Raw genomic sequence first — 25903 nt, 5'->3', positions numbered from 1 at the left:
GGATGGAAAACTTCCCATTTTAATAGCATATGAGAAGGAGACAAGTACACAGACCCTGGCTTATCTTTCCTTGGTCATTGACCAGGTGCAAATAATGAATTTACTAGACTGAATTAGTCCCTTAAAGGAAATTGTCTGAAATCTATCTGGTGGAGTGCTGAAAAGCAGACTCTAGAAAATTGACTATAAGAAAGGGTTTTCTGCTGGCAGTAAGCTGAATTGGATGACCTGAGGAGAGCCCTTAGTCTGAAATTTGTGACACAAAGGCAAACAGAAATAAGTGGTGGAACCTGAGAGCATTTGCAAACTGCATTTTCAATAACTGGAAAATTTAAATGCCTTTATTCCAGCTGATCTATAATATGAATTCCTCAGCAAGGTGTTGCATTGTGGATGGCTTCAGTGTGGTAGAAAGATCTAGCATTCCAAGGATGTTAACATGTGCAGAATTTACTTATTGCCCTTAACTTATTACCCATCTTAACTGAGCCACTGAGACACTGCTTGACCTCAAGCTACAGAGCAAATAAAGAAAAATCATCAGTAATTTTAGCTCTGTGTTCATATCTGCTATCAGTTTCTGTGACAGGAGTTAAATGATGTGTCCTTACTGTGTAACAGTTACATACCCACACCATTCCAGAAGGTTCTTGCAGTGACAGACTGCTTTTTTCTTTAGTGGTAGTGAGATGCTGGCTGTGAATTCCCTTCTACACACATATATTTGGTGTTGTCTCTTTGCAGTAATGGTAGATTCCTTAAATCTAGTGAGATGTGAATGTCTTGTGTGTTGACTTCTGCAGGAGTCTCAACATCTGACAGCTTGTCTTTTACTGATGCTCCCTAAGAAGTGTTGGTCTTTCAGGAGAGTGAAGCGAGTTGTGTCGTTTTCCTTTTCTGATGCTAATCCGTTCTTCATAACATACCTTCTTGTAGGTGTCTAAAGACAGTAGTGAACAGGAGTGTGGATTTAGTCCCAGTTGTGGTTAAACAACAGAGCGCTGCTGGGGGAAGGGATGGGAGGAAGCAGTGTGTGTCTCAGATGGAGTTTCTTGTGTTGCCCTTCAGCTTCAGGACAGTAAAAGGCACTATGCAATATCAAAGTGTCAAAACTTAATGTGTACACTTGGTGATGTAAAAACCTACAAAAACCGAAGCTTTGAAAACTTCTGAAGCTTTTGGCTTATTTTGCCTGAATCAAAACTCAAGGTTAGCCTTAGGTTTCCTGGAAATGAACATCCATTGGAAGCAGCTTTTTTTATGGTTTTGTTTTAATGCACTTCCTAGATTGAAGTTTCCAAATACAGAAAAACTAATTTTGCATCCAAGTCTGACAAAATGTCAGAAAATGGAAAACGGTCAACACTGCTATTCCCTTGGTAAGAGATGTAATTGTTCCTTTTTGGCACTACCTGCAAATACAGTCATGAGCTGAAAAGTAGAAGGCTGTCTTAAATCCCCTCTTTGCTTGTTATTCTTCAGGGAATTGTATTCTGGAATATTTCTTAAACACAGACTGTCCTTTCACCACACCGAGTCCCATCATGTTGATTCATTCCACGGCAGCTGCTGTAGGTGATGTATGCAGGGTGCTCCTTGTTTCCCTCCTTCCTGCCCTAGGGAGCTGTGGAGAGGCTGGCACTGCCTGTGCCACCCTGTGTGCCCAGCTGGGAGGATTTGCCTGGGCTTGGCAACCCTGCGCACTGCTCTCCAGCCTGCACATCACCCGCAAACTTGGGGAGCTTCATGAGCAACAGTGAAGCAGCTCTCTGGCTCTGTGAAATTGTGCTGCTCAAGCTGTGCAATTTAAAGACAAAATGCTTCCTGCTAATTATTAACAGCTACTCTGTAGGAACAGACTCATTACAGGGGCACTGAACCCTGGCCTGCTGTCCTTTTCGGCACCTGAACAATGCGGTAGGGAGGGGACAAAATGGCGAGAGAAACTGGAGTGCTGGCACCAATTAGCCCCGAGATTAGTCCTGAAAGAGGATTGCAATTTCAAGGCCAAAAAGAAAAGGGAGTGGGTAAAAGGATTTGAAATGAGATTATAGGACCTAAAAGCGCCTTTCTTTTGTTAGGGAAATAATTCAGCAGTTTTGCTCGAGCCAGTGAGACAATCCAGTTTAGGGGCTGAAGCAAGAGATGTGTGTCCTGTTGATTTTTAAGGTTCTTTAACAAAGTTGATCCCCGGTTGTGTTTGTTACTGCTTCCTGTGAAATCCAAGTGTTTTCAACAAACAAACAAAAACATGGAGGAAAGCTATTACCTCATCAAAAGGCCTGTTGTTTTTCAGGAAGCTTATTTGTATTCTTTAAAGGGGAAGCCAAGAAAAGGAGGCAGATTGAACACCCTCTTTTCCTTTGGGGAAACCTTTTTCCCTGGTGGTTACTATGAAACTGGCACTGGAGCACTGGAGTCACCCTTTCATGAACCATCCTACTGATGAATTTCAGTGCCAGTTTTTGTTTGTTGGCCTGCTCAAAGATGCAGGTCAGGCAATTCCTACTTCAATTAAAAGCACTATCTCCGGTCAGTGCCATAGTGGGGAACATCATTCTCTTCCTTGGAGAGGGAAGCAGGCACTAAGCCTTGCTGCCCTCTTGAAGAGAACACAATACACACTCACGTAGCACCATAATAGTCTCGAACTGAAGACTGAAGCTTGCTTGGAGACAGCAGAAAGAGAGGTCTTCCCTCTTCCTCTCCTTCAGAAAGAGAAGTACAAAAGGGGGAATTACAAAAAAAAAAAAAACAGAACTACAGACATTGTGAATTTAATAGGAAATATTTTGATGCAGTCTGTTCATGCAAGACTGCGTGAAATAGTGACGCTTCTTTTGCCATTCCCAATAAGCTGTTCCTCTTGGAGTAGCTTAGAGGCAATAGTTGTGTAGGGATCACACAGCTGTTATGGATTACCTGCTTTTTTCTTTCTTTACTTTTTCGATGGAACTTAAGAGTGCAAAACACCTATGCAGGCAGGCTTGAAACCTTTGCTTTCAGTTCACTGTGCCTACAAGTTCTGGAAAGTTTCTCATCATGAAGATGTAATGAGTTCTGCCATGCTCTTGATTTCCCTTCTGCATTTCACATAAGCCGTTGTTAAAACTACTTCCATAGGCAAGTAATAGAATCATTAACGTTTGAAAAGACCTCTTAAGTTCAACGCTTAAAGCTGTTTTCCAGTGTGGCACTGAGAGGTTAGCAAGCATCATCTTGCCACTCAGGCTACTGTAGCCTGAATAATAGGCAAGATTAGATTGTATGGGGAACAAACAGAGAATAACCTTTCCTTCAAAAGAAAAACAACCTTCCCTTTATCTCTAGACAAAGCCATTAAAATAGTGCATTCTGCATACCTTTCTTTGAGCTGAGTTGTCATCTTTGGACTTGTTTATAACCAAGTGTCTTAGTTCCCATGCAGAGCCCTTGTTAAATGCTACATTTTTTCCATTTTGTTTTTATTCCATTATACTTCTCTCGCCTAATGTAGTGAATCTCAGGCTTTCTAGCCTTTACAGCCTAGTCTAGAGTCCCTCCAAGAAGAGAAGAGAGAGACTGAGAGACAAACTCATCCACTGAGTTTCCACACAGGTTGATGAAGAAACACAGGCCCTTGTCCTGTCCATAGGAATTGTGTAAATAGCTTTAGTAAGACTTTAGTTGTGAAGTTATCTCATGCTGAGATGCTAAGGGCTGTACAAATGAGCTGTAAAATTTCTGAAATAGAACAAAGACAATAATAAAACCCTAAAACAGAATGAGTAGAGGAGCTAATGTGGAGGACGAGATGGTTTATAAACAGGGATTGGTAATGACAACAGAGTGGCAAGTCCTCTTAGGAGTAGGACAGAAAAATGGTTTCAAAAGGGTCAAAAATGGAATGAGATGACAGCAATTTCTGCTGAAGGTATCCAAGGCTGCTTTGCTTCCAGTCATGTTTGTCTGTGATCTGAAATTTTGGTGCAGGGATTTCTAAAAAAGAGCTGTTGCTTGAGCATGTTCCAGTTGAATTGAGAACTGCAGGTGTATTGGCCACATGCAGCAGAGGCAGCTGTCTGGACAGTTCAGTCCTGCAAATGCCTGAGCTTGCTGCTTTCCAGTTCATGCGTATTTACTATTATCCGATTGTGTGTTGGCTGGAAAATTCAGTGGTGTTCTGCACATGACACTGTAAAAAAGACTTAACTGTGAAACCACCAACATGAGAATTAACTGGAGTGGTTTGGCAAAGTAATTAGTTACATTTTTTCCTTCCCTGATTTGTCAGAATTTACAATTGACACATGAAGAAAATATTTCTGCTTAATTTGTTGTAGTAAACTGATACTTTATAAATTATTGCCTCTTCAATGTTTAAAAGATTGTGTCCCATTCATTTTATGACTGATTAGTATCATTTCACTAGAATGAACAAGCTTGCATCATCTGATGTTTGAAAAGCATAGTTGGATACTTATTGTGATTTGCAGCTTTAGAGGGCTCAGATGCTGTCTGGGGATGTCAGGGTGTCACTGTCTCTTTCTAAACACCAGTGTACCATAAGTAATTGTTTCCTGTAATCTAGCTCACTGATTTTCTGTACTTGAGGTGATTCAAGGACCAGCTTTACTATGGGGATTAATTACACAGAGGGAGAGCGCATATACATTCTTGAACGTATTTTTGCTAGTTAATAAGAGCATTTTGCAACTGCAGGGCAGATACCAGTTAAACTGAAAGAATTACACAGTATCTGATAGGTAACCATTCCCATCCTTAGCAGCTCCTTTTGGTGCCTCCAAACATTGTGCTGTTCCTTAGTGAAATACCTCTGGATTTGGGGTTACCCACCAGCTGATGGACCTTCCAGAACCTCTTGGTTTGTTGAGAATGTGAGGTCTCCTCCACTGGCTGCTAAACCACAGCTGTTTGGGGGGGGGGGGGGGGGGGGGAGTGGTGCACTTAGGATTGCTGCATTGCCATATTTGGGTTTATTCTGTAACTTTCATGGGCTTTAACAAAAAAGAGTAGATGGCCTAGACTCTAGTCTCCCTCTATGGTTTTGTGTTTTGGCACAAGGTTACTAACAAACTGCTGTAAAGACACACTACGCAGAAAAAAGAAATTCTGGTATTTGTGACTGCATTCATAATGATTCTTTTCAACCTTCACCACATGGAGTCGCAGCAGATAAAACAGAAATGTAGAAACATGTACCTCATTGCAAAAGCAGTTGTAAAACTTCACCTTCTTCATATACCCTTTATTCCTACACCTCTGCTTTCTACTCCAAGTGAAAAGCAGTGTTAAGGCCTTGTACTGAGTCCAGCCAAATTCTGCCCAAACAGCTGAGGAGAAGCAGCAGAGGGAAACAGACCACATCATGGATTCCACTGGGAAGCTGAGATTTGTTGAAATGACAATCTTTTAAGACAATTTTGGGAAAAAGACTCTCCTTTTTAGCGATACAGCTTCATCAGTCATATGCGAAATCACTGGCCTAAAGGTAGAAGAGAGACTTCTCACTATAAATTCTGTGAAGGTCAGCTTTTCTTTTCCTCACTGAGTTCCTTCATTCATGTAGATAATATTGTAACTTGAGAGAATTACTAGAATATTATTAAGTACATTGTTAATATTCTCAAAAGCTGAATAGCTGTTCATACAGGTAAGGATTAGGGATAAAGATACACACTGAATTTTATTTCCCATTACCGGTGGGAGGTTTATTTTTCTGTTAAATGAAAAGAAAAAATTAAGTCCTCTGAGTATTTGTGTATAGATAGATATGCAGAATGTATGAAATTCTTCATTCCATAGTTCTACTTTGTAAATTTTAAGTAGAAGATACTGGAAGTTGTGTGCTGTGGTTATTGCTCCTGTAAAATTAGCTAGGAGATCTCTTGTTTCAGAGACCAGGGAAGACCAGATCACACACACTTCCTAGCCAACAGTTCATTGGGGTTCTTCATTATGGCAGAGGCTGTAGAGAGGGAAGGGACTTTTGCGGTGTAAGTGAGGTCTCATCTGCTCTGCCCCTTGAATTTGAGGCCTTGTTGAGTTGAAGAGTTCTCAAGAATAAGTGGAATATTTTCATCTTCTCCTGACTGAACTGAGCTGATGGGATTTTGGTCAAATAGTGGCACATAGTTTTGGTCAAACTTGTGCCATTTGCTTTAAATTTATTATAAAGTGGAAGGCATATTAGAATTTGGCTTTTAATTTCCTCCGCAACCAACCTGAAACATGTGGGATACCTTTAGGAGAAAAGCTGAGCTGCTGTAGGTGCAGCTAATGTCAATCAGTGATGAGGAGCCCTGGAGCAGTGTGGGTTGTGGGCTGTCAGCAGGGGCCTGGAGCTGAGAGGAGTGTCTGGGGGCTGGTTCTGCTCTGCCACTGTTTACTGGATGGTTTTGGAGGTACCCTGTTACCTCTATGTGTGTTTTCCTTTCTCTGAATGGAAATTATTTCTCTGTAGCCCTATGAGTGGGAGAATTTATATAGGTGGTATCTCTACAATGCTTCTGAATGCAAAAAATGCTATGTTCTCTTTTGCTGAGTCTGTAGACCCAGACCCTGAGGTGAAAAAACAGCCCATTGTTGGATGCTGTAGGGATTTTTTTGTGTGTATTGGGATATCTCTCCCCATCCCTAAAATACAACTCTCAGTTCTTCAAAAGGAATAATCTTGGGAATACGAATGAGTGAAAACTGATACATTGTGATCCTCAATTTTTTAAGCCTTAGCAGTTTATTTCTAAAAATGTGTCCCTAAGGATAACATGATATTTTTGCATTAAGCTTTTGTGTTGGTGATAGCATCCACAAATTATCTGTCATTTGTCTTTTGAGCACTGTGCATGCTGTGCAGTATGGTCCTCAGGTTCAGGTCTTCTGGGGGATAAGAGTATTGAATGCTGGACTTAGGTAGTAGGTGCAGGAAAAAGTGGAATTGAGATAATGAAATATGCAATTGGCGCTTTTCGAATACGAGAATACTTCTGTTTTGATGTTGTTTTCATCATCATCATCGTCATCGTAGTATTTTCTGCTTTTACATATCTCTCTGACATGTGCATCCAACACTTTTTTGTGTATGGCCCAGTGAGTACAAATCTCAGCAACCTCCTCTGCAGCAGTATTGCAGATCCTATAAGCACATTAAGCTTCCCGGGCAAAAGTACCCTTGGCATCTGGGAGAGGTTAAATGTTCCAGGGGAGAGGTTAAACATTCATTTGTCCTCTGCTGCTGTAATTCCAGAAGCCAGATTAGTTCTGAATCATCTGAACCACATTCATTCAAGATTAATGAGAAAGACCGAGAATGGAAAATTTCAGCTGGTAAGCACCTTGGCTTTGAGCAAGTGGTGGAGGGGGAGTTCATACTGGCAGCAGCCTGTGGGTCATGCTTAGTTTTGAGTTCCCTTAGTTCTTAAATTGGTGAAATAGGGGATAAACAAGAATTTCAGCAAGCAACATGAAGCAGTTGGTGGAGTGCGCGCGCACACACACACACACATACATACATATACACATATACACAAACAACTTAAGGGCCTCACCTCCCTTTTCCCCATCTATTTCTGTTGCTTTTGAGGTCAGATTTGCCCTTTTGCATGTACATGTTTATAACTGCGCATGTTCAAGGTACATTGGTGTATTTAAAATGGACAAGTGGTGTGCTCTCAGGAATGGGTGACGAGCCATTCCAGTGGAGGTGTGCCTGTCGTCACTCTCTAGTCCAGGTGACTGACAGGCCGTGGTTAAGCCATGGTTAGAGATGTGGGTGGGAGCCTCATGTTGGAAATATTTCTGAAATCCAGGCAGGTCTATCAGCAAAGCTGTTTGAAATTCTACAAGATAATAAATGGAGAATTCAGGACTAGAATAACAGAAGTGAATTGTATGACCTTTGGCTTTTAAAAAAATTAATCAGATTTGATTTGGGAGAATCCTTCTTTTAGAAGAACATTACCGTGTTGTGCCTGGTTAATAGCTCTGCAGTTTCACTGAAGTTCAGTTGTTCAGGTGGTCAGTGTGGATGTTCTCTAGAGCCTTGACTGTACTATAGCACTAACTGGCCAAGCAGACTCTTTACATTAAGTTTAAAGTGAAAGTGAACCTTAGGTATAGACAATGTCTAGGACTCATTTGTTTTCCAGAACCTGAGATTGAAGATTTTTTTTTTCTTCCAGTGCAATTTTAAGCAAGTGAAACCAAACCAGAAGCAGACCTCTTCTTTCCCACTTGTTTTGCAGCAAATGGAAGCAGAGAACTGAAGTGCTCCATTTCTGATTTCATAGAAGAGATTCAAACTTCTCCCTGTTGGCCGGGTCAGCATTTGATGCTGCTGTAGCCCTAAAGAGGTCACAGTCCTCAGTAGTCAAAGGGGCCAGTGGCTGTCTCTAAAAGGAATATTCTATTCATCTAGGCTTCAGGGCACTGACTTGTGGTTCCTGCTTGAGCTGGCACAGGCATGCTCTGTAGAGCAGGAGTCAGGAGCAAGCTTAGGTAACTCCAAAGTTTCCCCTGCCTGACAGCTACCAGTTATTCATTCAGTGACAGTCTAGGAACCATTTAATAGCAGTTGTGAAATAAGGAGAAACACAGCACTTCAGCAAGTGAAGTAACCTTGTATTTTTACTTACTTGACAATAAGGGAAGTGGGAACAAATAACTGTGCTCTAGAAGTGAGCTGTGTTGGTCCCTCCTTAACTACATGCACTTCAAAAGACTATTCCCTCACCTATTGTGTTGTTATTTAACAATTCTTTATTCCTTCCAGAGATATATAGTCTATGTCAGTAAGCCTGTTTTCAGTACAAAAAAAGAAAAATAAAGCTCAGACAGAATGGATGAATTTACTTGCCTGAAGTCACTGTGTGATTTCAGTGTTAGAGGCAGAATTAGAATTGGAGGCTGATAGGCAGCCTCTCCCAATTCCCAGTGGAGACAAATCTTTTTTAATTAAAAGTAACATGGGACAGTTGCCTCACCATGAATTTTCAAATGTATCTGGACTTTATTCTATTTCAGTATTCAGCCTAGAATCATCTTGCGTTCACAAAACACATCTTAAAATATTTAAACACAGGCTGATGAAAGGTTTTCATTTTGCACTATGAGGCTGGTGTACCTCAAATAGCTATCTGTCTTGAAACAACTACTCTCTCAAAATTATGATACTTTCACTTATTTAAACAAATCTTGTGTTGTCCATAAATGTAAAATATTCAGCTGTCACCAAAGACCAACATTCTGGCAGAAGGCTAGAGAGTACTCACATAGGGGAGAAGAAGGCCTTTTGAGTGCCACAGCAGAGTCGTTGATGGGCTCCCAAGGACACCATGACCATGTTTTTCTTGAAATTAGGAATTACCATTTTTACCCCTGGTTCTGAAAATAAGAGTTTTATTTTAACTTTTTTAATTCACCTGCCCCACTCCCCACCATGTCTTGTTAATTACTTAAGTCAGGACCGTGGCAAGAGAATGGCTTTGGCTATTTGGAGAATGTAAAGATTTGACCAACTTTTCACTTCATCCTTCAAAAAGCATTAAATTCTATTTTCAGGCATTTTGTTCATGAGTGGATTTCATGAGCAACTTCTCTTTAGTCTTTAATGAAAATTAGATGTAATTCCTCTGGCAGTTGTGTCATATAGAAAACTCGTTTAGAGTTCGCAAGGGATCAAAATTTTATTGTTCACTTGAAAATGTGTTAGACAGCCTAGAGAAACCAGGAAAGACTCCATCTAGGAGCTTAAAGTCTCGATCTCAGTAAGTGAGTAAGTGAGCAGTAAGTGAGAGATACCAAGAGACAGTAAAGGAGAGAATTGCAAAGAAACAAGCATTGCCAGAATATTAGATTAGCAGTCATAAATTGAAAATCTGTATTGTGAATTCATAAATCTCTTTAACGGTAATGCTTTGTCAGTTATGGAAAATTTGAGAAGATGGAGTACTGGGTTTGTATATTTAAATCTGTAAAGTATTAATCAGTTTTCATTGAAGTCAGGAAATACCTTATCACCAGCCTTCAAGGTTTTTTTTTTTTAATATATTGTCATTGGCTCAGGTTAGCAGAGGGCTTTTTACTTTGCTTGGAGAGGAAGCTTGCTCATTTTCTTGCTGGGTGATGGCTAGTTGTGGTATTAACTGCCAGCAAGTTACTGGCAAGAATTAGACTATTTCTTTCCCTTTTTAGCAAAACACAAGTATTACAGGTCCAGGAATACTTCTGTATTGCTCAAAAAGTATAATGACAGCGATCAATTAATTAAAACAAATATGATTACATACCCAGGTGGAGAGAAATAGATCTTCTTCACAGTGCAGTGGTGTTGCTTTCCCCCATGCAGTTATGGCATTAAAATTGAAGCTGATACAACAGTGGAAAGGTACCAGATGTCTGCTGCAAGCGGTGAAGGGCTGACAAGTGTTAGAAGAGTCACCAGTCAGGAACTGCTGTCTGTCGTCTGTTCACTCTACAAGCTCGTTGTAGTGTGGTTTGGACCAAGTGACCTCCTCCTGTGGCATTCAAGAGTCACTCTGCAAATCACATTTGTTCAGCCCAGGAGCCAAGAAGACTGTTCACCACTGTCATTGGAAACATTTCCCATGCCTTACATAGGGTGATTGCTCTAAGGAAGTACTATTCATCTTCCAGCATCAAGGAATGCTGTATTCCCACAAAAACATACTTAACCTTTTTTCCTCAGTTACGGCAGCATCCTAAATATACTTCTCAAGTAATGGTAAAAACCAAAATCTTCAATCTCAATTGGACAACCATTTATATACCTTATAGTAACAGGCTGCACCCTGCTGGCATCAGGAGCTGAACGTGCTTGTCAAGAGCATCATTCCCTGCTGCCTCTAGATACAGGGTTTAATGAGCTCCATCCAGATATGGCATCTACAGCTACTGTTATTAAGAACTTGAATATAAGACTAACTGTGATTTAGTTGCTTTTCAGAAACTTTTGGAAGTGTGTTTCTATGCCTGCAAGATGCTTCATTGGTTCCTCTTTGACGAAGTTATTTATTGCTTCTAGGTTTGGTGTTCTTGACATTTCCTTCAGTTCACTCTTTGTCAGAGTTGTTGGCGAGACTTGGCAGAGAAGCATTTTGCACTGTGGATGGTTGGTAATGGAACACTTAACAGCATGGTACAGTAATGCCTTCTTTCCCTTCACCTGGCAGTGGCAGCTTCTGTTCAATTATGTAGCTGTCCTCAGAGCTGGCATTGCCCTCAGGGCAAAAGCAGGTAGTTGCAGTGAGCTAGATGCAGAGGCACTTAGTCAATCGTCTTTTCTTGTTCCCATCATTTTTGTTGCTGGTAAGGGCTGGAGAGGACATCCCCTGTTTCTTTGCTTCCTGTCTGTGGTCTAGCAGCTGTTTGTTTACTGCAGACTGTGTTGGATATTTTGTGTGCAGCAGCTTGTTAGCTTACAGCTGATGCTGTTCATATTTCTGTCCTTTACCAGGCTGTCCAGCCCTGTAGTTCTGGCTTTCCTGAAAGCCAGGATGTACTTTGGCATCAACCATACCTCAGCAGCTAATTCCACCTCCTCTTGGCCATGGTGGGCTAAGGTGTGTGTGTGTGTGTGTGTGGAGCAGTTTCCCTTCCTCTCCACTGAGCTGTCCTTCACTGGGCAGTGAAGTGTTAGCTTCGAAGGCCTTTGAAATGTGGGTTCAGAGGCTGGTGCTGGCTTGTATGTTTGCTTTCCCCTCTTTCTATGTCTTCCTCCTTTACCATCACTCTGTGAACATATTTGTTAGCATTCAATTACCATTTGGTAACATTTAGTAACAGTCACTGGCCTGTATTTATTGCCTGGCTTCTGTGTTTTCATAATCCCTTAATTGTGGTGTGTAGTCCCACACAATTGAATTTGGTTTGAATTTTTAGTTGTTTGGGTTTTTTAAATCTGTTAATATAGCCTCTCTGACAAAGAGGCCTGTGAGAGCTTTTGGCATAGTTGTGAAATACTGAACTGTGCAAGAGAATTCTTACTCTGGCTTTTTTTAGTGCTTGGCTTTAAGACTGCAGTCTCCTTGCTCTAATGGGAATTCCAGAAGACAAAGGATTTATGTTTCCTTTTTTAAGTTTCTTGAAGCCTATGCACCTTTTGAAGATTTTTATAAATGTCTGCCATGTTTTGATAGAAATAATTAGTTGGTGGGCTCATATACATTATTGCTTCTGTGTGCTCTGGGAGCTCCTGGTTGGGCTGGCCAGCTGCCATGAGCCTTCATTGGCTGTACAGTCTTCATATTGGCCTGGTTTCCAGCAGAAACAGTATTCAAACCAACACATTCCTGTAGAATGTTTTAGATTTCAGCAAAGCAACATTTTCCTATTGAAAAACCTTTCCTCAGAAAAATCCCTGTAGTCAAGAAGCTTCCCATGCCTGGGGTCCAGTGGCACAACAAAGTTTCCTGGTGGTTGTGTCTTCAGAGAAAGAACAGTTTATTGATTGCCTTGAGTGGAAATCAAGTCCCACTTGCCATTAAAAATTGCTAGCACATCCGTGGGAAAGGTGGGCTTTGATCAGAGGTGGCTCCCAATTCCGTGGGAGTTCAACACCCTCCTCCATCAGTTCTCTCAGATACAGGTTCAGCAGGCTGTGAATACTTCAGTTGCTCCCTGTGATGGTGCACAGATGCCACAGTGCCAATGACTGTGCTTTGGAGAGAGGTGAATCATGAACTGGATGGATGCCTCTGAACTTCTACCCCTGGATCCTGTTTTATGCATTTGCTGCAAATACTGTTGCAGCCTGGATATCCTGTTAGCTGCCTGTATGCTTCAAACAATAGTATTTTCTGAAAATCAAACCAAAGGTCCTTGGCAGGTAACTGTTGATGTTGCATGTGTTGTCTAATTCATAAACTGTACGAATTGTTCTTTCAAGATGTTTGCTTGACATCTCAGCTTACAATGGTTGATCATGGTCTGTCTTCCACCCACCTCCATAAGTGCCCTGTGTTCATCTGCTTCTCAGAGGTAGGCCAGTGCAAATGTGCAAAGCAAAAATGTATTAGGCCCCAGGTTTCTTCATAGCGAGATAAGAGTTCAGACTACTTACTGCTTGTCTTCCAAGAGATATTACTTTAGTCAGCGTGATTAGTTGGCAAATTTGGGAAAAAACTCTTCCATCAATAATGACATAAATATTAATTTTATGTCTGGTATTGATTATGAAAGAAAATCGTAGACCCAGATTTTGTATTTTTATTTTGCCTAAATGCCGAATATGCTGTTACTTCTGTAGGAGAACCAGCCATTCTTTTCTTGTAGCTTACAGTCCACACTGAAGAAACAATTTGAAAAAATGTGTGAGTTGGACCAAATGTTTTGGGCTTTTATTGATGGTATTTAGAAGAATGAACTTCTTCAAATGTTTTCCTAATCTGGAACAGAGAGGCAGCAGCTTTTGAGCACTTTAAAGTGAGAGATAGTGCAACTCTGTCATTTGTCAACTTGAAATATGTTTTAATAATTAATACCCTTTGAGACTTCACATACAAAAGTTTGGGAACAGAAAAAAGTTGGGAACAAAAACAATTTTAGTTCAGACACAGGTAAATTTCTGCAAAGCCCTTGCAAACACAAAAGTTTGTTGTTCAAAAGGCTTGACGGTTGCTGCCGTACATTATTTACATATTTTCATTCTTTAACTCTTTCTTTAATTCCTTCCCCGGGAAGACACAGTTAATTTTCTGAGTTCATGTGTGTTTGTGCTGAATCAGACTGAGATTTTTATGAGAGCTCTGGGCCTTTTTTAAAATTGGAAAATAAGATAAATCACTATGGTTTTGTTTCTCTAGTGGAGACATTTTGTCTATTCAAATATATATGCTTTCTCCACTCCTTTCTTTAACCCTCTTCCACCCACTTACGACAGCCTGGGAGCAAATTTCTTTTGCAGTGTCATTTCAGAATTTCACTCTTTATTTTTTTCTCTTGGGCCTTAGTTGCCATGCTATGATTTCTGATTGATAAAACTCTACAGTATCAGCGCCATGCTATGGCTTTCCATTTGTTAGCCTGATGGATCCTGTTCCAGAGATTATTTGGGACGCTGATATACTGTAACTTGTGTTACAGTAGTGAATCCTGCAGGAGTGTGAATGCGCTCAACAGCTCTTGACCTTCCTGTGAGTGGAGGAGCTACACTGAAGAGCAGGCGCTTACTATAAGGAATGCAAACAATTGGTTGCATTAAGCACTATGGAGTGAGCTTGTGTTCAGAGAAGTCTGTGCCCCATGCTCTCCAGCACTTAGAATGTAGACCTACTTAACTTCTTTTTGGTCATTTTGTTTTCTCCCGCTCTCTCTCTCTCTCTCTTTCAATTCACCTTTTTGTTCGGGAGTATTGAAGGTTTTTATTACTCATGTAATTGGTTTGGATTTATGTACAGTCCTTATTTTAACACGGTGAATTTTTTATGTATTAGCACAAGACTATCTGCAAAATAATTATGGAAGAAGTGGTATTCTTCTATATGGCATTTTAACAGAACTTTGGTAATGCTGTCAATGTAATAGACAGCACCTTTTTTCATTTTGTTGCATTTTGCATGGCAGTTGTCGACTCAAGAGGAGACAAAAGGGTGTAGAAGAACAACGTGGCCCGGCCATCTCTTGCAGCAGGAGCAGGGTCGGGTCACCTCAGTCCTCTGGCCCACAGAAGTGGTGGTAGCAGGGCAGCCACTGCAGGGAAGTTCCTCACAGCCTCCGCTCTCCTGCAGCACCACAGGCTGTTGGAGCAGATGCTCCACACTCAATTGCCTGTAGCACTGTGGGGCTGCTCCAAGGCGTCAAAGGAAACAAGGTTCAGATGATCCTGCTAGCGTTCCCTCCTCTTCCCTCTCCTGCCTTTGAAATGTTGCTGCCTTCAGCTGCGCTTGTGATAGGAGTGGCCTCTTGGAGGCCATCACCTTTGGGCAGCCCCTGCGTGAGCAGGAGGCAAAGCAGAAGAGGGGCCTGGACCCATGTGAGTTGAGGGCAGGGCCTTGGTTCAGGCAGGTGCCCCCATGGCCACTGCCCTGGCAGGGTCTGACGGGAGCCACCGTGGTCACCGTGCTCATGGCAGACCAGGGCTCGGGAGCGCCGAGGTTCCTGGTGCCGTGAGCGGTTCGGTGGAGAAGCGCGGGAGCCGAACAGGGCTGTCCTGGGCAGACACCTTAGCTGGGGTAGCGTGTTGTCACAGCTGAGTGAAAGCCATAAAGCACTGGAGTTTTTAGCAGGAGTCTGGAAAAGGGCGTGCGTTTTGCTGTACTGAGAATTCAGTGAATAGTTTCGACATTGATCTGAGGTTTTTTATTATTTATTCGAAATTGCTTTTTTCTCTCTTCCTCCAAGAGAGTGTGGGTGTGTGCTCTGCTGAGGAGGTTTTTCCTCATGTAGAAAATGTCAATCCTGAGTCAAATTAACCTATTTTTAACATGAAATTTTAGATCCTTGTTTGAAGGCAAAAGTGTCATGATGTTACATTAGCTTTAAGAGCAAAGCAGAATTCATGCAAATAGTGACTTATAATTGCAACTTATAATGCAAATGTGATTTTCTTTACATTTGTTTCTTATTCCCTTTAGCACATCAGGTCCACCCATTTGGCCAGGAAGCACCTTTTTCAAGAGAAATGGAGCCCTTCTACAAGGTAGGTGATAGATACTACATCTTGGAGTAACTGTTCTACTTGAGAAATAACTTCTGCAAATTGCACAGCATTTTTGATACTCACCTGGCAAGAAATAACCAAATGTTTTTTTTTGTTTCCTTTACCCTTTCTCCTTTATTGCGCATCAGGTGCCTTGAAAATGACGCTTTACCACGTACAGTGAGTGTAGTTTGTGAAAGTTGCTGCTTTTTTTCTTTCCTCAGATCATTAAATTGCTTGCTTGTAATATATGGTGAAGGGTGGCTTTTTGGTTTTTTCCATTTGTGTGGATAAAGAATGCCCAGAAGGAAATGTTCCAGGAACACACTGCTTTTAGCTCTGTGGATGAAACAAGGCTGTTCTTTGAGAGAGATCCTTTTCTTTACTGCTTAATTGTGCTGATAGCAAAAGGTACCAGAAGGTAGGTAGCCATGATGTAGTGGGGAAAACAGTGCCAGAGTATTTGTCTCAAGAAAGCTACCATGTTTGATAGTGCTTATATTCATAGAACAGCATTAAATATTGAATTTCCACTGTATGAACAATATATACTGGAGCTATGTGACTGCAGTTTTGATAGCTGAAGATTTTCAGTCTACTTTACCAGACTTCTTAAAATAGTTTTTCACTGCTCTGTCTGTTTATATTTCTGCCACTGAGTACATCACTCTTAAAGGAGGTGTCTTAGGAACACAGAAGGCTGTGTCCCCAGACTGCAAGTAAATGGTGCAAAGTAACTTACTCCATTGAGGATTGTTTTATGGTCTTTGCAAGGATTTATCCATGAATTGTCTCAGTTTTCTTTCATTCTCCTGGTGCCAAGACTTTTCTGGTCTGTCTTCTGACAGAAAATGCTATAGAATGTTCTCAGGGACATTTATCCAAATCACCTACAATGGAGCATTACAATGAGACACACAAGCAAATAATTCAATGTCAGGCATATTTACCTTCTACACACCAAAGAAATCCAGCATCTGAGGTTTACCTGAGAATATTTTTCAAGTTAATTCCTTGCACATATCTAAGAATTTGACTAACTGTTTAATATCTATATGTTGAGATTTGTTCAAGTGAATTTGAAATACATTAATACATTCAGATTTCTTAGCACTTGGAGATTATATAAATTGTAGAGTTCAGCTGCTTTTGGCTTTAGTCTGATCAGACAGATCTACTGTCTTTACCGTCCTTCCTTATGAGAATAACTGGATTTTAATTGTTTTTTTTAAGGAAAAAGAGCTATAGTGAAATAACTATCTGTTTCACTTTTTCAACAATTCTGATTTTAAATGGGTATGTGCACATATGTAGTCTTTGTAATCTGAGTTGATAAAATGTAAACTTGCTTTGTCAAGTCTGTATGGCAGAAATGTTTTACCTTTTCTTAAGATGCAAGATACCAGGAATTAGTAACAGCTGGTTTTGTAGTCTTCCCTCTCAGTTGTTGCTTAAAGCCTTCTCACAGTAAAGAGGAATACACTGTTCTCTACCCTTTTCTCCTCTGTCCTCTTCTGCCTTGCATATTGGGGTGGAAAATCTAAAAGCCCAAAATCTTCAACATCTTAAAGGAATAGAGAAAAGACATGACTGCTTTTTCAAGCAACTGACACAGCCTAACAGACCTTTAACTGAATTGGCATTTGGCATTGCCATTTCAAGTGGAAAATGCAGCCACTTTGGATTGTGAAATACATGATACAACTGAGGTTGGAAGGATGAGAGAGTATGAAGAAAAACCTCATTAAAGTAATCTTTTAACACTTCCTGGTTTTAATTTTAAAGCAAGAAGATAAATCAATGAAGCCTTCCTTTCTGTCTTTTTGCTTTCATTTCTGTCTTTGTATTTTTCCCTACAATAGACTCTTTAACATGTAGGATTTAGCAGGAAAAAGCACATCCACGACTTTGCTGCTTCTGAGTGTCTTTTTCCAGGTGACCCATGTAGAGAAATGGTAGCAGTGCAGGGAAGTGTGAGATGAGGTGTAGATGTTTGTCAGTACCTACGTTACCCAACCATCTGAAGTCTTTTTCCAGTGCTTATAATCATCCTAATGCAAACAGGAGAATGAAAAATTGACTCAATTATTGGTTTCAAGTTATAGTACTGCCTTTAGATTGGCAAAAGTTAAGGTAAAGTGATTTAAAACTATTTTTACTTGATAATTATTCTACTAAGTTTGAAAAGAATGTTCACTGTTATAGACAATAATACAGAATAATTCTGTAATTATAGTAAATGTGATATTCACGTGCACTTGTCACACCTCATTTCTTCTGAGTTGTTAAGAAAAATGTTCTTTTTCTGGTCTGAGGAATGAAGAGGAAAAAATTCCACAATGTTTTCTTTAGCCAGGAAGACTTGTAGGTGCTCCTGATTTCCATTAATTTTATGTCAGAACTATTTGGCAAAATAATCTTAGCCATTTAAAAGAGTTTAACGTATTTCTTCTGAGAAAGTGACTGAGAAAACAGTTACCTGTGCACCTCAAAATAGCAAAGGAAGAGAAAGGGAGGCTAAAATTCATTTTAGCTATTCTCTGTCCTTAATATTTTTGGCATGAGCAGGATTAATTCTGTGTTACTTTCTGAATTGTATTTTTTGAAGAATTTTGAAATACATGTATGCCATTCTCTTTTTGCCTATGATTTTATTATATACAAGATGGCTGCCTTAGTGGTTTGGTTTTTTGCTGTTTTTGCTGTTTTTGTTTGTTTGTTTGTTTGTTTTGTTTTTGTTGTTTTGGTCTGGTTTGGTTTGGTTTTTGTGAGGCTCATGGTACTGTTTTTCTTAGCATTAACTCTTACCAGTTACTCTGTATTGAGTAAGTCACCTGCCTAGGTGCTTTTTGAAGTCTTGGACTCCTGCTCGGTGATGGTTGCTCCCTATATCCTTGTGCTGCTTGGTCTTCTTGAGAAGTCTCATGCAGAGCTTAATTTAGGTAGGACCTTCAGTCTTACCAGACTCTAATGTCTTCTCTCAAAACCTACTTGTGTGTCCATAGAAATTGCTCTGTTCTGGCCTTCAGGATTTCCATATAAAACCGGTTTTTGCTCTTGTTGCTTTTCTTTTTCTGTTTTTTTTTTTATTTGTAGATTGTTACTGTGTGTTTGTTTCAAATTATGGCTTACTTTTTTCTAACCTGCTATATGGAGATCTGTCACAACACATTCCTTTTTATATAGTAAAATATATATGAGGAAAAAGTCCTTTTGGTGGAAAATATCTAAACATACTCTAAACTCTTCAGGTACTTATACTGGGGGAGATAGGTGGGACCATAATCACATTAACTTCAACACCTTAAAACTAATATGGTGTTCTGAAAAGGGCAGTTTCATTGCCTCTGCTCTGATCTTGGGTGTTAAGCTCGTGTTACAGACGTGAGCATACATTTGCTCACATATCAGTGGTAATAATAAAACTGTTTTGCTGTTAATATATCTGACATTCTTCTTGAATAAACTAAAATAAAAATATATCTTCAAATTACCTTTTAGCAGCAGTCATATGAATTCCAGTGGCTGAATACCACTTGTAAGATGTAACTGGAATGTGGAGGTGTTTGGTTTGTTTTCTTAAAGATATAAATTCCCTTTTGAGGGACGGAAACCCAAAACAACAAAATTACTGCTCTTTTTTAGTCTTAACTTGCCCTGACACTTTAATAAATTAACTGCAGCCTATTACAGTGCCTTTTCATATCAAATTTGTTCTGTCTTAATTTGTCTTCGTTGTCTGGGGGAGGAAAGTGAACCTGGGTTATCCAGTACCTATTGCTGTTGAGGAAAAAAAAAAGGAGATTGGCCTCCTCATTGAGACCTGATGGTGCAGTTGTGCCTGACCTACTGTAAGTAGAACCCTGATTCTTGCCAAGCTGGCTGATTTCTAGTGTGAGCAAGGTCCTCCACTTCCTCTTCTGACAGTCAGCACAATTTAAGTCTGCTGCCTGTGGATGTTACGTCATCCAAGATACGAACTATTCAGAGATCCTGCCGACCTGGATTCACACCTGCAAACTGGATTGCAGCAGTCAGTGAACTCAATTCAGCTTTCCTTGGCAAGAAGTGAGGATGGAAAGAAAGGGTGGAAAAATCCATCCCCTTGAACACAGAAGTGGGGCACTGAGGAGTTGCATGTAGCCTGTGGTCCCTGTTGGCTGAGGGAGTCTGAGAAAGGACAAATTTCCCTCCCCAGATCTCCTGGTCTGCTTAGTTCTTTCTCTACCAGCAGCTGCAGAGAATAGGCATCTTTATGCTCCAGAACAGAGCAAGGGACAGGATACTTACCTGGGGATGACTTGTCTTCTTCTCTGGAAAAGCACTGTATGAGAGAGACACTTTCTTCTCTGATACTTGAAGCTGTGTACGATCTGCCTTGGTCCAGCTGCCGTGGCTGTAGCTGGCACCACCTGTGAGAAGCTTTGATGGGAAAGAGTTGGAAGACACTGTCTTCACAGGGTCAGGTGTCACCCACAGCAGCATGAGATGGAGACTCTGGACAGTGCTGTTTCTTGATCCTTAATGCCCTCAGTCCAGGTTGGTGGCTTTCACATTTTATTTGCTGACATCTGACACTTGGCCATAATGTGAGACTTCAAGGAAGGTACCAAAGCACATGGATCACTTTATTCTTAGTTGAGAATGGTGAGTTATTTGAGCTGGAAAATTGCATTCCTAATAAGAAAGTCTATTTTGTATGAACTTTGGACAGACCAGAAATGAGATGTCCTATGTAAAAAGATGAGGAACCAGTTTGTTTTGGATATGTGCATACAATTGTACAGAGATCTTTTTCTTCCTAATAAACTTGAGAATCCTTGAAATGTCCAAACAAGACATTTAATCTCTTTCCCATTAGGTATTTGTAAGAAATGAGAGAGGAGATTTGGGAGTTCATCTTTCCAAGTATTAGCTATTAGAAGGAGGAGCTGAGGTGGAAATAAACCAGCAGGGAGGAGGCAAAAAGGGGGCATTTGTTGCTTATTTCCCTTGAAAATGCTAACTTAGAAACTTTCACTCTTATGAATGAAGACCTCCAGCCTATGTTTTTATGTCAATAGTGGCATTAGGATAAGAATGGAACAACAGCAGGGGCCTGGTTTCTTTGGACAAGTATTATCCACACCAGCTACTCAGCCTTTACTCTGGAGTAGCTGAGAGGAGCCAGTTTTTTGCTTTCAATAGTAAAGCCTTTCAAGAGGGAGCTTGGCAACAAAATCACTAAGAGAAGATGCCTGTGTACACGCAGCCACATGTATTTTCTATCTAATAATGGGAAAATTTAGAATGATTTTGTCAACAACACCAATAAATACCCAGGAGCCCTTGCAAGCACATTGGGCTTCTTTCTCGTGGTGGAAATTCAGTTCATCTGCTCTCTACATTGGGCAAGCAGAGCAGGTGCAGGTCCTGGGCATGCAGGGGAGAGGTACAGCCCATCCTGGAACACAAGGTATCTGTACCTTCTGCTACTAACAGGGCTGAGGAGAACAAGGAACAGGGGAGAGCTGAAAGACAAGAAACTACAGCAAGTCTCACATGTGTTTAACCTTCAGAATTGCGTGTCACACCTCAAAAGAAAACTAACGTTCAAGAGAAATGCTCTCACTTCTACTGCCTAGAGGTGCAAACAAAAAGAATGTGACAAGGTAGTGCATGTGTTACAAATTATATAATATTATATAATACTTAAATGTCATAGTGACCATAAGAAAAAGGCCAAAAGCAGTACAAAATAATCCATCTGTAGGATTGCTGGATTTAGGTGCTGTGATCTATAACACAGTCTTGGGCAAAACTCTAAGGCCCAAATCCAACTAAACCTTAATCTCTTAATGCATATTTGGGCATCTCCTGTTCCCAAGAATCTAAATATATTTTCTTGCTTTGGGGTTATAATTTCTTGATTCTGTGCTCTGTGAGAGGATAGTAATGGTGCTTTTCACTGCCCAGAGCTGTCAATCTACAGCATATTGGCTCTGTATTTTATTCTGATGCTCCACTAATGGAAGAACTTTAAACAGGGGATACACAGCTGTAAAAAATAGCAGAACTGTCTGTTAGCTTTCGCAGGGAAGTGAATTTTGGGTTTTGGTTTGTTTTTCTTTCCTCCCAGTTGAACTCTTTGCTCTGAGAGATAACACTTGGAAAACGACTGTTTTGTGTAGAGTCCTGGGTCAGTTGACTGTCTAGTTCCAATGTAGTCACTTTCATTGGCAGAGCATTAAACCTTTTGACTTCATCGTGTTTTCTCTTCAGCTTTTGCTTCTCTGAGCTGCCATTCCACTGTCCTTGAAACAGTGGTGACAGTCATGCTCTGTTTGCTGGTGACTTGGTTTGGGTCAACATACTGAATTAACACCAAAGGTACTATCTCTCCTTGTTAAAATAAATCACTTTTCACTCACATGGCATAATTATTTAAATCAGCTTTTTTTTCCCCCTTTTTCCCCTTTTTTTTTTCTTTCTTTTTTTTTTCTTTTCCCTCCACACATGTGAAAGATACCTGACAATCTCTTCAGAAGTTTCTTTTCAGGAAGATGATTCACATGGTGCTTCCGTAGAGACTGAATATTTGAATAATTTATTTATTATTAGCATTCAGTGTGTTTGCAGTGGTATTATTGAAGAAATAAAATTAAGTCAGAGGGGTTGTGCAGTGTGTCCCTATGGGAGTAATTTGAACAGCAGAGCTTTCCTTTGTTTGGGAAAGTGGGTAAACTCCTAGTGGGGTTGCTGGGGTCCTGAGAGTGCTGGTAAGGGCTCCTCTTTGTGAGAGGATTTTGTAATGGCCTTAGCACCATACAGTCAATAAAAAATATCCCAATGAGCATATGAATTTTGCAGTGATTCATGCAGAAATGGTGAGTTTGGGGTGACATTCTTAGCTCTGCATTCTGTGTAGGGTGTGTATATAGCTGTGTAGTTTGTAAGTAATATTTTTATTAATATTTTTCTAGTTGAGTATATAAAATATGGCAAAAGCTGTTATTTATTAAGTGCCTGAAGTGTGGTCCTGGTAACATTGATGTTAGAGCCATTATGGAAACGGGACCTCTAGCTGTTTATATTCCCTGTGACCAAAAGGTCTGAGCTACCTTTGGTCTCTGAAGTTGAAAAGGAAGAAAACAGAACTGTCAGACAGGTCTCAGTAATGGTAGATCACGTTGCAGAGTACAGAAAGATAAGTTGAATTCCTAATAAGTTTAAATTCAGTAACTTACGTTTCATATCTGCATGGGTGTCTTTATTATCCTTACAGATAACTCTGCTTATTTTGTAACAGTCCTGTGTAGTGACTTTTGAAATTATTACGTCTGAGTGACTCAAGATGAAGTTTACTGACTTTGTTTACTTCCCTTGACAACTGGAGAGTGTGGATGAGTGCTGCAAGGCAAGTCCTACCACAGTATTAACCTTGGGCAGAGGTTCTGGGCACAGGTCTACTCACCTGTTCTGCCTTCAGTCACCTGCTATGTGAGTGGTGGCAGTAAAACAGCACTTTGCAGAACATACCAGAGAGAGAAGAAACTGCTGCAAGTTCCCAAAATACTGGCCTGGCTGCCTCAGTGACTGCTGTAGAGTAGGAAAGAAAAAATTTAAGAGGTTATCCCCAAAGCGTGAAGGAGGTAAGGAGTTGAATGGTTCTTGCCCTGGCAGTTCAGTGCTGAGGTAACCTACAGGTACTATTTTTCCAAGGATGCTGCTAAATGGCTTCAGATCTGTTCTTACTTTATTTTCAGTTGGTCCTGCAGGTGATGTGGCTATGACTTTGCAATCGGAGCACTAGAATCTACTTCTACTTAAATTGAAAGTAGCTGATCTCCGCTTTTTTGGGAGAAGTATTTTCTGTGACTGACCCTTCTGTAGACATCAGCACAGGTGCTTTTGTCTAGAGGCATGTTCCAATATTCTTCCCACAAACACACATACAGGATTGACTTACAGATGGAAAACTGACTGTGGTGCTCTTGGGCTTCATTTGGGTGAAGAAAGATGGAGACTAGATAGAGCAAAAGAAACGACAAGTTTCTCTTCAGTGACTTCTTCCTTTACTAGGCCTGCCAACCATCCTCCAATGTTTTCCTTTCCATGCCAGGAGTTATAGTCTGCTCAAAGAGTGAGGGCTGTTCGCCTGTTGTGATTGTTTGTATCCAGGATTACTGGATACCTGGTGGCACAGTGAGAGCATCTCCTAAGGGGCTGTCATGTAGCACGGAAGTGCACTGGGTGTGATCACTGAAGATATGAAGACAAGTCTGGCAACATCTTGTGTCAAACCTTTCCCCCAAGTGAAGTTTTGTGGCTAGGCTACTTCTGCCTAGGCTGGGCTTAGAGTAGAAAATTTCAGTGGCCTGTGACAGGAATATAGCACACCACCAGTTAGATCCCATTTTACAGGAGACATTCTCTGAAAAAGTCACAGTTAAAAATTAGTGGTGAAATTTGTATAGTATCTTGAAAAATGGTAGAGTATAGAAAGATTTATTTTCTGTAACTGTGAAATTATTGTGACTATTGCCATCAAAATCTCTGGGCTGATGAGCTGGAGCATATGCTCCATGCTGAGAGCCTGTGAATGTTTGGCATTCCTAAAATGTGAAGGTGGCTGATATTAGAAGCAATCTTGGCTTTCATAATTCTAGAGTATGAGAGCACAGCTACAAGAGAGACATATGCCTGTGCTTTACATGGAGATTACTAAAATAAGAATATTATTGCAGTTGTGTTGCTATGAGCAGTTTTGGTGATGTGCAGATTGCTGTGAGCAATGGAACACTGTTGTCAAGTTGGGCTGTTCCTTGACCATATGTCAGATTTCTTGAGCCACACCTATATTAAGAAAATTAAAACAGAAGGTTTAAGAATTTTTAAGATGCTCTCTTGCTACAACCTGCTTGTGTGATAGGCAGTCACCTGTTTTTGCATCCCTGGGGAAGCCAAACCTTCCTAACTAGTAAAAAGAGGAAAATTATAGGACAGACAGTGATGGTTATCAAATCTAAGCAATGTTCGTGTCTTGAGAGTTTTCTTGTATGCTGTCTCTGTTAATGATGGTCATGGTTAACATTCAAAATAGTTTTTCCACTCTGACATGCTAGAAATTTCTTTTTGTTGGTCAGAGCAGGTCTCTGTTCTGCTGGTATGTTCTTTATTCTACAAGGCATTTCTTAAACCTCTAAAAAATGGCACATTAACAGAAATTGAATATTACTAGGAGAGCTTAATTTTACTTGAATTGTTGAGAGAAGTAGAAACTATCTTAAATTCATTGGGTGGTCAGTGGCTTGCACATTTCACTGCTATGCATTACTTAAGCTAAATGTGAAAAAATCCATTGGTTTCAGATATTGGAATGAATCTTGCCTCGGGAAATTCTTGAGCTGTACACTTGAGAGTATGTAGTGTGGGATGGCACAGTTTGTTCTTGCAACTATGAATTCGTAATTTGATTTTCCTGAAATTGATCACAGACTAAAAAGTGAATTGGGACTGCAAGAGGAAAGGAGGCAGGAGTGTTTTTTTCTTTTACAGGAGAAGTACAGTGTGTTCAGAAACCTGAAAACCAAAGCCAGGGCATCTTTTGGGGTAAGTAGTGCTTTATACTACAGGTTTCAAACTACTAGAGTACACCTGCCAAGGTAGTAGACTGTGAACATGAGTCTACTGTACAGAGCACTTCTTCCTCACATCCTTTGTACAAGAAGTTGGATCTTGACAGACAAACTTTTACAAAACATTCCTCTAATCAGCAGCGTGGGATAAACTGATTTTCTTACAAGTGTAAGAGTCTATAATACTTTTAGACTATAAAAGAATTTATCCTCTCTTGAATGCATTTAATACTGATCACAAGTTAGCATAGAAAATGCAACTTTTCTTTAAATTGTTTTAGGACAACCTCTGTCAACTTGGAAATAGGATTATAGGATCTTTGGCTTCATCTACTGGTTATTTCTCTTAGTTTCCTTTTGTTTTAAGGTCAGAATGTCATAGTGCTTGGAATTGTATGCAATAAAAATAATAAATCCTGTTTCTCTCTGACAATATTTATTTCTGAGTCTAGCCTGTCATTCTGCTCTCTAGTGCACAAGAAGGATACGATGAAATTGGAATTAAAATTATTCAGGTAGTGATGGGAAATTCCAGTCCCGATTTTTACATACACTTATATTTTGAATCAAGATACTAACAACACTTCCTACATATCTTTCATTTTTATATTTCAGCCTCCATGCTTTGCAT

General features: G+C 40.3%; 1 protein-coding gene across 3 annotated transcripts in view; it reads left to right on the top strand.

Annotated features, from left to right (window-relative positions):
• The window catches only part of FOXN3 (forkhead box N3), a 132912-nt gene that overhangs the window by 43415 nt on the left and 63594 nt on the right, over positions 1-25903 (top strand). For all 3 annotated transcript variants that reach the window (XM_062495449.1, XM_062495448.1, XM_062495447.1), the window contains exon 3: positions 15591-15655. In XM_062495449.1, coding sequence (XP_062351433.1) covers positions 15591-15655 — 65 coding nt within the window. The remainder of the gene's footprint in view (positions 1-15590; positions 15656-25903) is intronic.

The sequence above is a fragment of the Cinclus cinclus genome, chromosome 6 (genome assembly GCF_963662255.1).
Source record: "Cinclus cinclus chromosome 6, bCinCin1.1, whole genome shotgun sequence".
Taxonomy (NCBI): domain Eukaryota; kingdom Metazoa; phylum Chordata; class Aves; order Passeriformes; family Cinclidae; genus Cinclus; species Cinclus cinclus.
Note: the sequence above shows the minus strand (reverse complement) of the source record. Positions and strands in the feature narration are given on the sequence as shown.